The sequence below is a fragment of the Pipistrellus kuhlii genome, unplaced genomic scaffold (genome assembly GCF_014108245.1).
Source record: "Pipistrellus kuhlii isolate mPipKuh1 unplaced genomic scaffold, mPipKuh1.p scaffold_m20_p_5, whole genome shotgun sequence".
In the NCBI taxonomy this organism is placed as follows: Eukaryota; Metazoa; Chordata; class Mammalia; order Chiroptera; family Vespertilionidae; genus Pipistrellus; species Pipistrellus kuhlii.
The window spans coordinates 5,661,395-5,676,292 of NW_023425551.1; the positions used below are offsets into that span (position 1 = coordinate 5,661,395).

The 14,898-nt window shown below is 41.5% G+C and overlaps 1 protein-coding gene across 1 annotated transcript in view; it reads right to left on the reverse strand.

Moving 5' to 3' along the window:
- Nucleotides 1-405: 405 nt before the first annotated feature.
- Nucleotides 406-14,898, reverse strand: part of PPP1R14C (protein phosphatase 1 regulatory inhibitor subunit 14C) — a 62,810-nt gene continuing 48,317 nt past the window's right edge. Inside the window, exon 4 of the mRNA XM_036414203.2 lies at nt 406-1,995. Coding sequence (XP_036270096.1) covers nt 1,921-1,995 — 75 coding nt within the window. The 3' untranslated portion in view covers nt 406-1,920. The remainder of the gene's footprint in view (nt 1,996-14,898) is intronic.

Sequence of the window (14,898 nt, forward strand, 5' to 3'; positions counted from 1 at the left end):
TGGGCTGGTCAAGCCTCAGGAAAATTGTACAAATCCTGCATTTTTCTGTACTTACAGGGTGCATGGCATTCTCATGGTAATTGGGATAGCTGATTGGTTTGAAATCTTCCTGAGGATTTATATCAGATGGGCAAAGGGGAGCTTTAATACACGAGGAAGGGGCACGGCCGAGGAGAGGGTTGGAACAGAAGGCAGGCGGGACCAAGTGCCCGGAACTCTCCTTCTGTTTCCTTCTCAACCCTGGAAAGTCCTCTAGCTCTGCTGCTCTCAGCAGGAGAGGCCCGGGCCCCACTGCCTGAGAAAGGACAGATAGACATGGCGGCCTGGCCCCTCCTCTGCAGAGCGCCTGACAGAGTGAAGTCAGCACGTGACCTTTTTTTTTTTTTTGACGAGGCAAATGGTGAGCAGAGTTGTAAGCAGCTCCATTTATTTGAGTAAATAGCTTGTAAAGAAATCATTGGTAAACATTACAAAATTAAATACATTTTCAAAAGCTTGCCAGTATACATAAAGTTCACAAACATAGTTCTTTTAAAAAATAAAATATGTTCAAAGCACCCTTGATAGAAAATGCCTGACCCCTGTGCTCCAACAGGGTCCCCCCAGACATAGCTCACTGCAGGTGGAGCCTCTATGGGGAGGCAGCGGGACCTCCTGGAGGGATGCAAGAGTTTCTACTCTGACCTTTTACTCCACCAGAGTCCATCTGAATTTTGAGCCTCCCCCAAGGAGCTGGTATGTAACTGAGAGGGGCAGGACAGGCGTCCCAGGCCTACCTCCAGGCAAGGGAATCGGGGTGCCTAGAGCCAGAGTCTTCACCATATGCCGCTCTGAGAAACCAGAAACGCACTCTCCACCGAGCTTCCCGACCAGCCAATGCTCCTCCTCCAACTTTCTTGAGAGAAGGAGAGGCTTCCCCACCTCTCCCTCTGCTCACCAGTGAGCGCACACACCCCTCTGGTCTGCTGCTGCCCAGGCACAGAAGTGACCAGAACCTACTTCTAAGAAGGGAGCTGCATAATTTGCTGGCTTCCTTTTGACCTGTTTTCCAAAGGAGAGGATATTACACAGTACTTGGTTTAAAGCAGAGAATTCGTTGCTACCCAGTGCTCCCATTTTCCACAGAAAACACTGCCCAGATAGCGTGGGCTGCTCTCTAGACACCCCAGTAGTTCACCCAACGAAGGATTCATAAAACTTTAGAAAATACCACAAACGAGGCAATAAGCACACGACCTGGCAAAGCATCCCAATGAATGAAATTATATAAAGTCCATAAATTAAGCCCTTGACCAACTCAACACCTTTGTAGTGTAGCTCATTCAAACAACGGGTACACTGGATTCTCTCACTTTGGTGCACGAAGCAGATGTCAGGGGTCAGCAGCACTCACATGAAGAATACCCAGTGGCCTCTGGCCAACGCACGCGCTGTGACCTCCCGTTAAAGGACAACCACACGTTCATTTCATCAATGTGAAACAAAGCGCACATCTACGCTGGAACTCTGTGTGTGTAGATATATACAAGGAGGAGAAATTCGACGTCTGAGTCAAATGCAGAACTTAATTAAAAACAATTACCCAACTAGTTGTAAAAACAACAACAACAACAACAAAACCATCATCCCTGTATAGTTAGGTCAGCAACATCAGATTTCTCGAAGAAAATACTGCCTAGCCCAGCCCATCCTTGGATGGCTGTCTGATTTGACAATCCCTGGTTAGGCTGAAACCAGAGTCATGATATCTTTGCTAATAAAATAGTTCACTAACAAAACCTTTAGAAACCAAAAACGGAACACTCTTGAATAAATGTCTAACAGATCCCCCCGGCCCTAAAGAAGTTGAAGAATAGTCTGAGTGAAGTCCAGTTCCCGGGACCCTGTCTTGGTCTCCCGGCAGCTCCATCCTGTGCAGAATCACACAGCCTTCTTCTGCGGGGGGCTCAGTTTCCTCATGCCTCTTATCCGAGAGAGCAGCTCCTTGATAAATTCCTAATAGAGAGCAGAAGACGTTAATGTGTGGTGGTCACTCTATTAAAATTGTGGGTTGAAAATCTGCTCGAAGTAACGGATGTCAATTGAAGTTAACCTCAGTTGATGAGTTTGTTTGGATGCATTAATCCCAACTGATATAAGGCAGGACATTTTTAAACACATGAAAAGTGCTTACATTTCACACCATAATGCCTTCTAATTGCTATAGAGATGCTCCTCAACCAACGTACAAGGGATTTAGGTTGAAAATGCTGTACGTTGAGCCTGACTGGTGTGGCTCAGTGGTTGAGTGTCAACCTATGAACCAAGAGGTCACGGTTCAGTTCTAGTCAGGGTACATGCCTGGGCTTCAGACTCGATCCCCAGTGGGGGGCATGCTGGAGGCAGCCAGTCAATGATATTCTTCATCATTGATGTTTCTATCTTCCTCTTTCCCTCCCTCTCCCATCCTCTCTGAAATTATAAAAATATATTTGGGGGAAATACTATAAGTTAAAAATGCATTGAATACACCTAACCTATGGAAGATCATAGCTTAGTCTAGCATCCCTTACACAGGCTCAGAACACTAACAGCACTACGATTGGGCAAAGTCATCTCACTGCCGCTGTCCAGCATCATGAGAGAATATTTTACTGCTTATTGCTAGTAGAGAGAATATCAAAATTCCAAGTATGTTTTCTTTTTTTTAATTTTTAAAAAATATGTTTTATTGATTTTACACAGAGAGGAATTGAGAAGGATAGAGAGTTAGAAACGTCGATGAGAGAGATACATCGACCAGCTGCCTCTTGCACACCTCCCACTGGGGATGTGCCTGCAACCAAGGTACATGCCCTTGACTGGAATTGAACCTGGGACCTTTCAGTCCGCAGGCCGATGCTCTATCCACTGAACCAAACCAGTTTCGGCCCAAGTATGTTTTCTACTAAACTATCACTTTTGCACCATCATGAAATAGAAAAATCATAAGCTGAACCATCATTAAGTCAGGGACGAGCTGTGATCTTTATGGAGAAGTCCAGGCTGCCTTCATTCACTGACATTGTCCACATGGCCCCTGAAGGCATATGTGGTTTAGATCAGTGCTTCCAAACCTTTGACAAACCTCTAAACGAGCATACAAATCACCCTTGAAGCCTGTAGATTCTGATTTAGTAGATCCAGGTTGGGGTTTGGGATTTTGCATTCCCAGCTAGCTGGCTGGTGATGCCAGTGTTAGACTCCGGACCACACCCAGGAAGGCAGGGCGAGACCAGCGGTTCTGAATTTGAGTGTGCATCAGAATGGCCAGGGAGCCTTGTTAACCCACAGAGTGCTGGGCCCACCCCCGGAGTGTCTGACTCAGTAGGTCTGGGTGGGCCCGAGAATCCACATCTGTAACACGCTGCCACGTGACACCTATGCTGCTGGTCCTGGGATCTTACTGAAAAGCACCGGTCTATGTCACAAGAAGACTTTTGACTTTTTTTTTTTCCGCCCCTGCAAATCATCATTTTAAAAACACACACACGTTTTCCATTTACAACCCAGGACATATAAACACACCCCTAAAATAAAAATGTAAAGAACTTATACTTACTATGCACAATGAACCCTATAGTTTCTATGTATGCTAATTTCACTTACAAAATAATGCTGGGAGACCCACTGAAGTGATTTCATGATTCATGGCTGAGAACCCAAACACTGAAGAACAATCTAGAATGGTTTCCAATTTACAGCATCAGGAATCATTCATGATTGCCTCATGTTTTAAAATATTTGGTATCAATTGACAGGAAAACTTAATGAGTTAGTAATTACACACATTTTACAATGTTTGTGGTCTCTTTAAGGGCAATTTCAGCAGTTAAAGAACTCGGATGAGAAAAAGAATGTGCACATAGGTTGCCTCGCTTGCAATGAAATAAAACTCAAAGCCTGCGTTCACACAAAAATATGTGGCCACTAAATAGATCAAATTTATTAGATAATGACTTAGCCTTCCTATTTGTGATGGTCAAAGACAAGGAGGACAGCAGTCCGACACGTTCTGGTCAGCAAGTGAGAGCCAGCAATGCAGAACTGAGCAAAAACACGAAGGAACCTTCCTCTGCATTGCACTTCTGCACTGGTTAAGCTCTTGGACTATCTCCGACCCCAATTACAGCTTTTAGTCACCAGCTCCCAGGCTAATGATGCCTGCAACCATTCTCCGGCTCTAAAGCACAATAAGCTTGAATATTTCATCTTCTATTAGACACCCTATTTCCTTTTTTAATAATCTTTTTGCTGTTATAAGAGCAGTATGAGCTTGACCTAGAAAAAGTAGAATATACAAACCAGCAACAATTACTCCTCAGAATGAACCACCATTAACATATTTTCTTCTATGGAAAGTATTTTTTACCTAATTAAGATCAGACTGCATACATATATCCTTTTTTTTCCAGTTAGCATTATGTCAGAACTTTTCCCCACAACATTAAATTGTCTTTCTAAAAAGAAAAGGTTGTATAATCACTAAAATTAATTTTTACAATCTGCTCAATTTCCCCCACCAATGGAGACTTGGTTGGTCCCTGGCTTTTCAAAATGACCAACAATGCCACAGTTAACACCTTTGTGCATCAGTCTTCGCCTACAATTTGGATTATTCCCTTTGGACAGCAATCCCAAAGTGGGTCGAAGTACAAAAACATTTTTATCGCCACCCATTTCTGAACTCGGACAGAATGAAATCCATGTGAATAAAATGAGGCCCTAATTTCAGTTTCTGAACAAAATTTCATCTAATTTTAAGAATTCTCTAGGATAAAATGATGCTCAATTCTCTCACTTATAGTCAGCTTCCATTTTGAAAAGTTAAATGCATTTCCTATTGCCCCTTTTACTGTGTGATTTAAACGATGCAGAGTATGCTGCACATACAATTTCAATTTTGTGGTGTTTTTAATCTGTTAAAAGTTCCAACATTTAAGTGAAGATTTCCTTTCTCTCTCTTTTTTTCAAGCAAAAGTCAGAATTGCAAACCCTATCATTTATCTTGTTAATAAGTCTGGTAACTTTCCTTCACAATTTTAATAATATTTTTCATAAAGATCATTATAAAATAATACTAAAATCATATAAGAAAAGACGTAACCTAAACTACAGACCTTTCTTCTTCAAGACAAGAGTAATTTGGTAATTCAAATCAATTTCAAATTTCCTTAAAACATTGGGTATGATGTATAAAAATCTGAGTGATTAAAAAGTTAAAATGCATAACTCATCTTGTATTTATGACATATTAACATGAATAAAAACCTTATTTAAATTTTATATTAACATAATTTATGTCTATAACTTAATGTACCCTATTGTGCATGTTTTAAACTGTTCATTAAATTTGCATAGTAAGATGCTCAACTCAGATATTCTCCAGATAGAAACTTGACAACACCACTTGCAAAAAAGATTTTGTTGATTAAAGATAATTCACAAAGAAAATTCAAAGATCTCTAATCAAAAATACTGATTGGTAGCTCTTGGTTTCTATTACTCAAGAATATTCTATATAAGTAATAACATATTTCATTTACTTCCAAAACAGATCACTTAGACTTGAGTTAAGGACACTCATTTGGTCACAGAATGGTTAACCCTTTGAGGAAATGACATCTGAGCAAAGCCCTGAATTAACAAAATGAAGCCAGAATGAGGGTCTAGGTCACGGCACACATACAGACGCCTTGCAGAGAAACCAGTGAGAAAGTGGGCATACCTGGCAAAGGAAAGCCAACGTCAGCTGGTAGAAATACTAGGGCCTTGTTGGCCACAGTTAGATGATGAGAGATCATTCTCGGTGCAATGTAAAGTCACCAGCCGCTTTCAAGGACAAGAGCATGATCGGGTTTGGGCTTTTAAAAAATCCCTTTGGCTGCTGTGTGGAGAATGGGTTTTATGAAGACAAGAGGGAAAGAGAGATCAGTGTGGAGCTGTTGTGTGTTCCAAGCAAGGGATGCCAGTCTCTTGGAGTTGGTTGCTGGAAACTGAAATGGAAATCAGTGGATAGATTCAGGATCCACTTCAGAGGCAGAGTCAAAAGACCTTACTGGTGGACTGAATGGGGTAGGGTGCAGGGGGGAGCAGGGACAGGAGAAAAGGAAATTAAGGGCCTCCTCAGAATCACTAGAAGAAAGCAGTGGCATTTGCGGAGACGGAATAACTGAAGGGGGGAAAAGATTTACAGATATGAGATGTCTACTAGACATCTGGGGAAAGACATCAAGAGAATAAACATGACTTTGGGTTTCAGTTCATGGCTGAATACATAAATATGGGCACCACCAGCACTAGATTAGTGGCTTTCAACAAAAAAACAAACTGAAAAACTAAAATACTATGTGTGACCCACACACTGTTATAGCAGCCTAGTAGACAGAGATAAAAGACTAAAACCAACATTTTATAAAAGACAATGCTTTCTATATGTAATACATCTTTATATTTTCATTCTATTTTATTTTGAAAAAACACAGGCCATAACCAGTTAATGGGTTATCACCCATAGTTTATAAACACAATGATTTAGACTGAGGCTATTCAATACAGTAGTCCTTAACGTGTGTCTATTTAAATTCAGATTAATGAAAATAAATAAAATTTAAAACTTAGTTCCTTAGTTACACTAGCCACATTTCAAGTACTCAATAGCCACATGTGACTAGTGGCTACTATAATGGACACTGAGATACAAATTATTTCCATCATCTCAGAAAATTCTACTGGACACAGCAGATGATAATGCTTTGAATCACAGGACTAGATGCAGTAACATTGGAGAAAAGTGTAAGTAGAGAGGAAAAGAAGACTGGAGACCAAGGCCAGAGGCCTCTAACAAGTGAGGTCTGGTAGAGAAGTTAGAGTCAGGAAAAGAGACTGGGGGGAAAAAAAGAGAGAGATGGGGAAACCCATTAGCAAGCATGTCAAACTCATGGCCAGTGGTCCACATACCTCATTTATTTGAACAAGGCATGCGGCCCTGGCCTCGAGTTTGACATGCTTGCTAAAGTATGCTATTAAGTGCTATTAAGAAGGCAAGGGAAGTGATGGCTAGAGGGTTTTCTAGTGTTTCTAGAAGGAAGAGGTGCTCAATGAAGTCAAGAGTTGATAAAGGTTGAGAAAGTCAAAGACAAACAAAGCTATTCAATTGGCAAGATAGGGGCCGTTGTGTATCAACTGGGGTGTGTGGAATTATATACAGGTATCAACTGGCAGCAGCTACTATGGGGGAAGGTTCTAGAGAGTTTCCTTTAAGCCCTGAAATACTAGCCAGCCTGAGGGAAGTTAGGGAAGATGGGAAGCATTTAGGAAAGGGCAGAGTCTAGGATGCATGTGTGTGTGTGTGTGTGTGTGTGTGTGTGTGTGTGTGTGTGTGTACACGTACAAGCGCACACACAAAGCCCTACCTGAGAGACAAAAAAAGCAATAGGAAGAAAATAAACATTTCCAGTAACCTTGGAAACCTGACTTTATATAACATGCAGCCACCCGATTTATTAATACAAGAGACTTCTAAGAAACAAAGAAGCCAAAGCAGGTTTCCAAGGGAACCTGGCAGCCACTGTGAACACAGAAGGTCCTCCGTCACTCTGGAGTTTTAGCCATGTGGTGCTGTCAGAGGGCATGAAATCACAGTGGCCACACTGTACTCTGAGCTCTCAGCCCTTGGTATCCTCCCGGGCCCTGTGGCTCTCCGCTTCGACCTCCTCCCGCCAGCTCCATCCAGTGCAGGAAGTGGCAGATGGACATCGGTTTGGTAATTGTCACAGAGCCAGGCATCTGGGAACCTCCCTAGACACTGAGTGATTCATCTGTTACTCTCATTGAGGATATTGCAATGCCTACGCGAAGATGGCTCCATTGGAAAATAGGAAAAGCAGAAACCACAGCACCAGTTGCAAGTCACTGCTTTGTGCATAATCTGCCTTTATGTCATTCTTGCAGCATTTCAAGTCATTTAAAAAGATAAAGTAAATGGATATTATGTGGTAGCCCTTTGATTAGAAGTATTTTATGAAAAAAAGAAATTTAGAAAGAAATGCTTAAACCATTTGTTGTCACCAAACACGTTAATTATATAGATCATGCCAGCTCCAATAAAATGGGCATAGCAGAACTCTGGATGCTGGACCTGCTTTTCCAAAAAAGTATTCACCCCTTACACAGAGTACAAAGTAGAGTGAGGAGAAAGAGCAGGTGAGGCTTCTGAAGGCTGAGATTCAGATTCCCTGTGTTCTGTCTTCTCTTTGTCATCCTAGTGGATGCACCAGTCATTTTCTTAAAAATGCACAGTCACAGGAACCATCTGCTCCTGGTCTGAGACTCTCTGCTGGATGACAGCAAATCAAGTCAGCTTGCACTTCTCCCCTTGCCCAACCCCAATATAATTTAGTATTAGTTTCAGGTGTACAGCATAGTGGTTAGAAATTATATACTTTACAAAGCAATCCCTGTGATATTTCCATTACCCACCTGGCACCATACATAGTTATTACTATATTATTTGACTGTATTTCCTATGTTATACTTTATATCCCCATGATTATTTTGCAACTACCAATTTGTACTTCTCAATCCCTTTTTTCACCCAGCCCCCAGCTTGCACATCTACCTGAGATTTCTTCCAAAAATCATGGCATTGAATAGATGACATGAGAGTGAGGTAAGTTGTGATCAGGTGGAGGAAGAGAAGAATATTTTTTTTTAATTTGAGACATAAATGACATATGTTATATTAGTCTCAGGAGTACAACATAATGATTCTACACACACACACACACACACACACACTATTGTTTATGTAGGTAACTAGTTAATACTAATAAAGGAAGGTCAAGATGGCAGCATAGGTAAACACAGTATTCGCTTCCTCTCACAAGCACATCAAGATAACAACTAAACTACAAAACAACCATCATTCAGAACCATCTGAAATCTGGCTGCACGGAAGTCCTACAATTAGGGAATTAAAGAAGAAACCCCATCAAGACTGGGTCAGGTCCTGTACAGCAGCTCTTCCATTGTAGTCACAGTTGGTCCTCTCAGCCAACTGGCCTAAGGGTCAATCCCTCCCAGTGCCGTCAACAGCAATCAAGGCTGAACTACAATAGGACAGTACACAGAGCCCACACAGGGGCACATCTGGACTGCCCAGCTCAGGTAAATGGAGAGGCTAAATTCCTGGGCCCTACAGAATACCTACTACACAAGGCCACTCTACCAAATCCAACAGACTTAGCAACTCTATCTAATCCATAGAAACAGACACAGAGACATAGTCAAAATGCAGGGACAAAGAAACATGTGGCAAATGAAAAAAAGAAGGAGGAGGAGGAAGAAGAGGAGGAGGAGGGGGAGGAGAAGGAGAAAAAAATCCCCAGAAAAAAAAGAACTAAATGAAATGGAAGCAAGCAAACTACCATGGTTATAAGGTTATAAGGATACTCAAGGAACTTAGAACTTCAAGGAACTTTAAGGAACATAAAAAAGGATCAGTCAGAGCCCTAGCCAGTCTGGGTCAGTGGATAGAGCATCAGCCTGCGGACTGTAGAGTCCCAGGTTCAATTCAGGTCAAAGGCACATGCCCAGGTTGTGGGCTCAATCCCCCATAAGGGGCGTGCAGGAAGCAGCCAACCAATGATTCTCTTTCATCATTGATCTCTCTCTCTCTCTCTCTCTCTCTCTCTCTCTCTCTCTCTCTCTCTCTCTCTCTCTCTTCTTTCTTCTCTGAAATCAATAAAAAAATATTTTTTAAAAGGATCAGTCAGAAATGAAGGCTACACTAACTGAAATAAAGAATAATTTATAGGAAAACAACAGTAGAGGATTCTGAGAATCAAGTCAGTGATTTGGAATGTGAGGAAGCAAAACATGCAATCAGAAAAGAAAAAAGAAAAACAAGATGAATGCAAAGAGGCCCACCTCAAGATACATAATTAAAATGCTAAAGGTTAAAGACAAAGAATCTTAAAAGTAGCAAGAGAAAGCAGTTAATTACCTACAAGGGAGCACCCATATGACAGTCAGCTGGTTTCTCAACAGAAACTTTGCAGGCCAGAAGGCAGTGCCAAGAAATATTAAAAGTAATGAAAAGTAAGGACCTAAAATCAAGATTATTGTACCCAGCAAAATTATCATTTAGAATTAAAGGTCAGATAAAGAGCTTCACATATAAGAAAAAGCTAAAGGAGTTCATCACCACCAAACCAATATTCCATGAAATGTCAAAGGATCTTCCAGGAGAAGAAGAAAAAGGAGAAGGAGAAGGAGAAAAAGGAGGAGAAGGAGGAGAAAAAGGAGGAGGAAGAGGAGAAGGAGGAGGAGGAGGAGGAGGAGGAGGAAGAGGAGGAGGAGGAAGAGGAGGAGTAGAAGGAAGAGGAGGAGGAGGAGGAGAAGGAGGAGGAGTAGAAGGAAGAGGAGGAGGAGGAGGAGGAGGAGGAGGAGGAGGAGGAGGAGGAGAGAAGGAGGAGGAGGAGAAGGAGGAGAAGAAGAAGGAGAAGGAGAAGGAGAAGAAGAAGAAGAAGAAGAAGAAGAAGAAGAAGAAGAAGAAGAAGAAGAAGAAGAAGAAGAAATATAAACAATAAAATGCAATAAATAGATAGCTGTCAACAATTGAATCTAAAAACCAAAATACATCATGAACAAGCAGAACAGACACAGACTTGTAGTCACAGAGAACATTTTGACAGTTGCCAGATGGGAGGGGGTTGGAGGATTGGGTGAAGGGATTTAGAAACACAAATTAGTAGTTACAGTGTAGTGATGGGGGTCTAAAGTACAACATAGGGAATACAAGTCAATAATATTCTAATAACTAGGTATGGTATGAGATGGGCATGAGATTTTGGGGGATGATCACTTAACAAATTTTATAATGTCTAATCATTGGAGTGTACACCTGAAACTAATGTAATATTGTGTGTCAACTGTAATTGAAAAATAAAAAGAAACAATTAAAAAATGTTAATAATGGAAGGGAGCAAAGGGAATCAGACATTAAGCATAATGAACTAGGGAACTGAATTGAACACTAAGATGCTTCACCAGGAAGCTGCAGCATTCATAGGCTGTCCACAGGATGGCTGCATCCTCTGCCTCAGCACCTAATTCTCCAAACAGGTGGAAGGATCATTGCTGGTCACTAGCCAGGAAGACTGAGGGGGAAATAACATAAAAAGGGAATCATTTCTTTGCTGGGTGCATGTGTAGCAGGAGCCTAGATGGTGACCATAAAAGGGAGGCGCCTCGCCTTGGAAAAGGGTAGGATTGGATAAAGGACAAAAACCCTGGAAGATCCAGAAAAGGGATTAGTTAGGGGGTGGACCCAGTACAAACCATAAGGAGTGGGAAAGAGATTGGTAAGCTGGAAAGCCTGAGATAATATAATAGAAGCTCAACAATGGCAAGGGCTTTCCACCATTCACTTGTGCATTCTCTTTCCATAGCAGCCATGCGGGCCTAGCAGCTGCGCAGGCCCCAAGCTCAGCCTCGATGGCAGCCAGGCAGGCTCCAAAGCAATGGCACAGAATTTCTAGACTCTGACTCTACTTCTGGGCTAGATGAAGACAAAGCTGGACTTCTTCCACAGTGGGACAGACGGAGATGGGACATCAGGAACCTGGGAACAGTCTTTTATTTCTCTTCCAATAAATCTTACCACTGCATCTCATCCTCCCATACATGGGTCCTCAAATGCTTTTCTTGCAACTCAGTGGAAGGACCTCATTCCCACCAGCAATATCATGACATACTCACAAATTTAATTAACATTCACTACTACAGAGCTATCCTAATTTTTTCTGTGATTAGATCTTTTAAGATCTACTTTCTTAGCAACTTTCAAATATACAATACAGTTTTAGTTCTAGTTATCATACTCTGCAAGATAAATTTCTAGATTTAACAAAGTTTAGGTAAGTGAGGACAATGGAAGGATAATAGGTATCTCTTTTAAAACATGATGGCAACCCTGAAAATGGTTCCAAATGGCAATATATCCTCACCAAAGGAACCAGCGAAGCATTTAAACATCACACTGTAAACTTTTGTTGGCTTAAATATTCATGTCACACAGGAAGCCAAAGGGACAGGCAGCAATTCAGCACTGAGAACACCGCTTCAGTGTCCCCGGCCCCATGTGACATTGGGATTTGCTCCCTGCAGTCACAGGCTTTCAGCACCATCATCACTACCCACTGAGATATTTAATTTCTTTCCTCTCAGAGGAGAGAGTGGATAGTGCTGTTTATCATTGGAGAGGTTCATTTGCTAGCAGGGCACACCAGAACTGATCCTATTTTTCATTATCTGAAAAGAGGCTCATGAATCTGTTATGAGTAAACGTTTGTGCCTACTGTTGTTATAATCACTTCTGCCAACAGAGATTCCTGAAGGTCTTAGGCATCCTGGATGACTCCCCCCAACACACACACACACCCCATCTCCTTTAACTTAAAAACCACTGACACTATTTTTACTATATGCCTTTAAAGATTAATTTGTTCTGCTGATAAGAGCAGTCCCCTTAATCTACTTTAGAGATTGAGACCACTGCTCTTAGGCAAATTTATTTTGTACCCAAATTCTAGCCCTTATTTGTATACAGAACAACAGTTCCTTTGCTCTTACCATATTCAACCTAAGCAGCATTTAGTTCTTCTCTCACTTACTAATAATTTTCTCAAATTCCACACACTTGGAATTCAGACAACATAAAATCCACGTAAATAATCCAACCAATGCAAATAACCAATGGAGTTAATTCAGCAAAATTATAATCTCCCATTTTATAATCACCACAAAAATAACTTCAGCAAAGATCCCATTACCAATAAGGGACATTAGTATTTCCTACAAGAACCTCAATCTCATCTAAATGAAAGAAACCCATTTCCAAACTTTGAAATTTGGTTTTGATAGCAACTCCCTTTGCTAAAAAAAAAAAAAAAAAAAAAAAAAAAAAAAAAAGGCAATCTAAATGGCATGTGTTAAATTGCTCTGAACTCATATTCCTTCTTCTGTCTAGATAAATCTAAACACAAGAAGAGGATGTGGAGCTGTTTTTAAGATAAAGTTGACCAGCTTTTAAAACTCGATCATTCATTGTGAGTTTAATGAAAAAAGGAAAGGCCACAAAATCACAATCAATCACTCAAAAATGTCAACCATTTTAAAGGTCCACTGCCCTTTAAAACCTGTACCCTCTTCCTCCTCCATCTCACTTTATTTTTTTTAAAAATATATATTTTTATTGATTTTTTTACAGAGAGGAAAGGAGAGAGATATAGAGCTAGAAACATCGATGAGAGAGAAACATCGACCAGCTGCCTCCTGCACACCCCCTACTGGGGATGTGCCCGCAACCAAGGCACATGCCCCTGACCGGAATCGAACCCGGGACCCCTAAGTCCGCAGACCGATGCTCTACCACTGAGCCAAGCCGATTTCGGCCTCCATCTCACTTTAAAAAAGCAACAACAAAACAATCATTAATTGCTGGAAGAAAAGTACCCAAAAGCAAAATACGTGTGGCTCTTTCTATCAAGGCCATCTCTTTTTACTTTCCTTATGTTACATCACAATTATTGTTATCACCATCGTTATCGCTATTCTCATGGTCAAACTGCTTCTAAGAGTGTGTATTAAAGCCCAAAAAGATGTCTGGCCTTTGCCCTCAGCTCCTAGGAGGCAAGCTCTAAGCCCTTGGAATGTTCTGCCTGATGTGAGTGTCTTTGTTCACCTGGGGCCTTGGGACATGAAAGACAGTCTAACAATGTGACATAGGGTGGGGGCTTTGGGTCACATGGTATCAGCTCAATGTCCAGAGGGGCTGGTAACTTGAGGTCACTGTGGGCAGTCAACCATGACTATGTGACCAAGTCCCAATAAAAAATATTTGGCTCAGAAGAGCTTCCCTGGATGGCAATACTCTCCACACTGCCACACATCGTAGCTGAGAGTCAATACTGTCTGTGACTCCCGTGGGAGAAGATGGCTGGAGGCTCTGCATTTAGAACTTCCCTGGACTCTGTCCCAAGCATCTCTTCCCTTGGCTGGCTTTCATCTGTAGCCTTAGACTGTGATGAGCCATGACTGTGAGCGTGACAACTTTCAGTGAGTTTGGTGGGTCCTTCTAGCAAAATAGCAAACATGAGTATGGTCTTGCACTTGCCATTGGTGTCAGAAGCGAGAATGGTGTTGTAGATGGTTCCCTAACTTGGCAGAGGATGTGGGATGAAGACCAGGAAGTAAATGCAAAGCTTTGCTCCGTGACTCCGTGTTTTTGGCAAGCTCACCTACTAGTACTGTTTCTGGCTTGATTTTCCTCAATGAAGATCATCTTAATCAGGTTTATAAATAAATATTCCAGAGTGGAGCGTGTGCTCACCCAGTAAGAATTCAGAGAAAGGAGGTGAGAAGTAGATAGAGTACAGTATGTCAACTCAAATGTGGATCCAAACGCCAGCTCCAGCAGGCCTGGCTCTTTTTCCTGGGCCCAGGAGACCTGGTGTGTAAAGAGCCCTATTGTAAGTGTGTGACCAACTGACGTACTGGGACCAATTTTTTTTTTTATTTATTTTTATTTTTTTTTTTTTGCTACTAGGTAAGGTTACTCATGTTTCTGGTTAATAAGTACCACTCTTTTATTACTTACCTGCCTAATTACAGTAAAACATAAGGCTTTTATGGCCGATGGCTACAACCACTAGAATGTTCTTTTCATCTGATCACAGTCTTTCTTTGGAAGCTCCCAGTTCTCTCACTATTCAGAAGCATTGTTCTGAAGGTGGCAGCTTTCAAAGGTTGTATTTCCACTTAATCTAGTATTCAAGCTCTATTCCTCACTCAGCCCCAAACTGCAGTCTTTTTTTT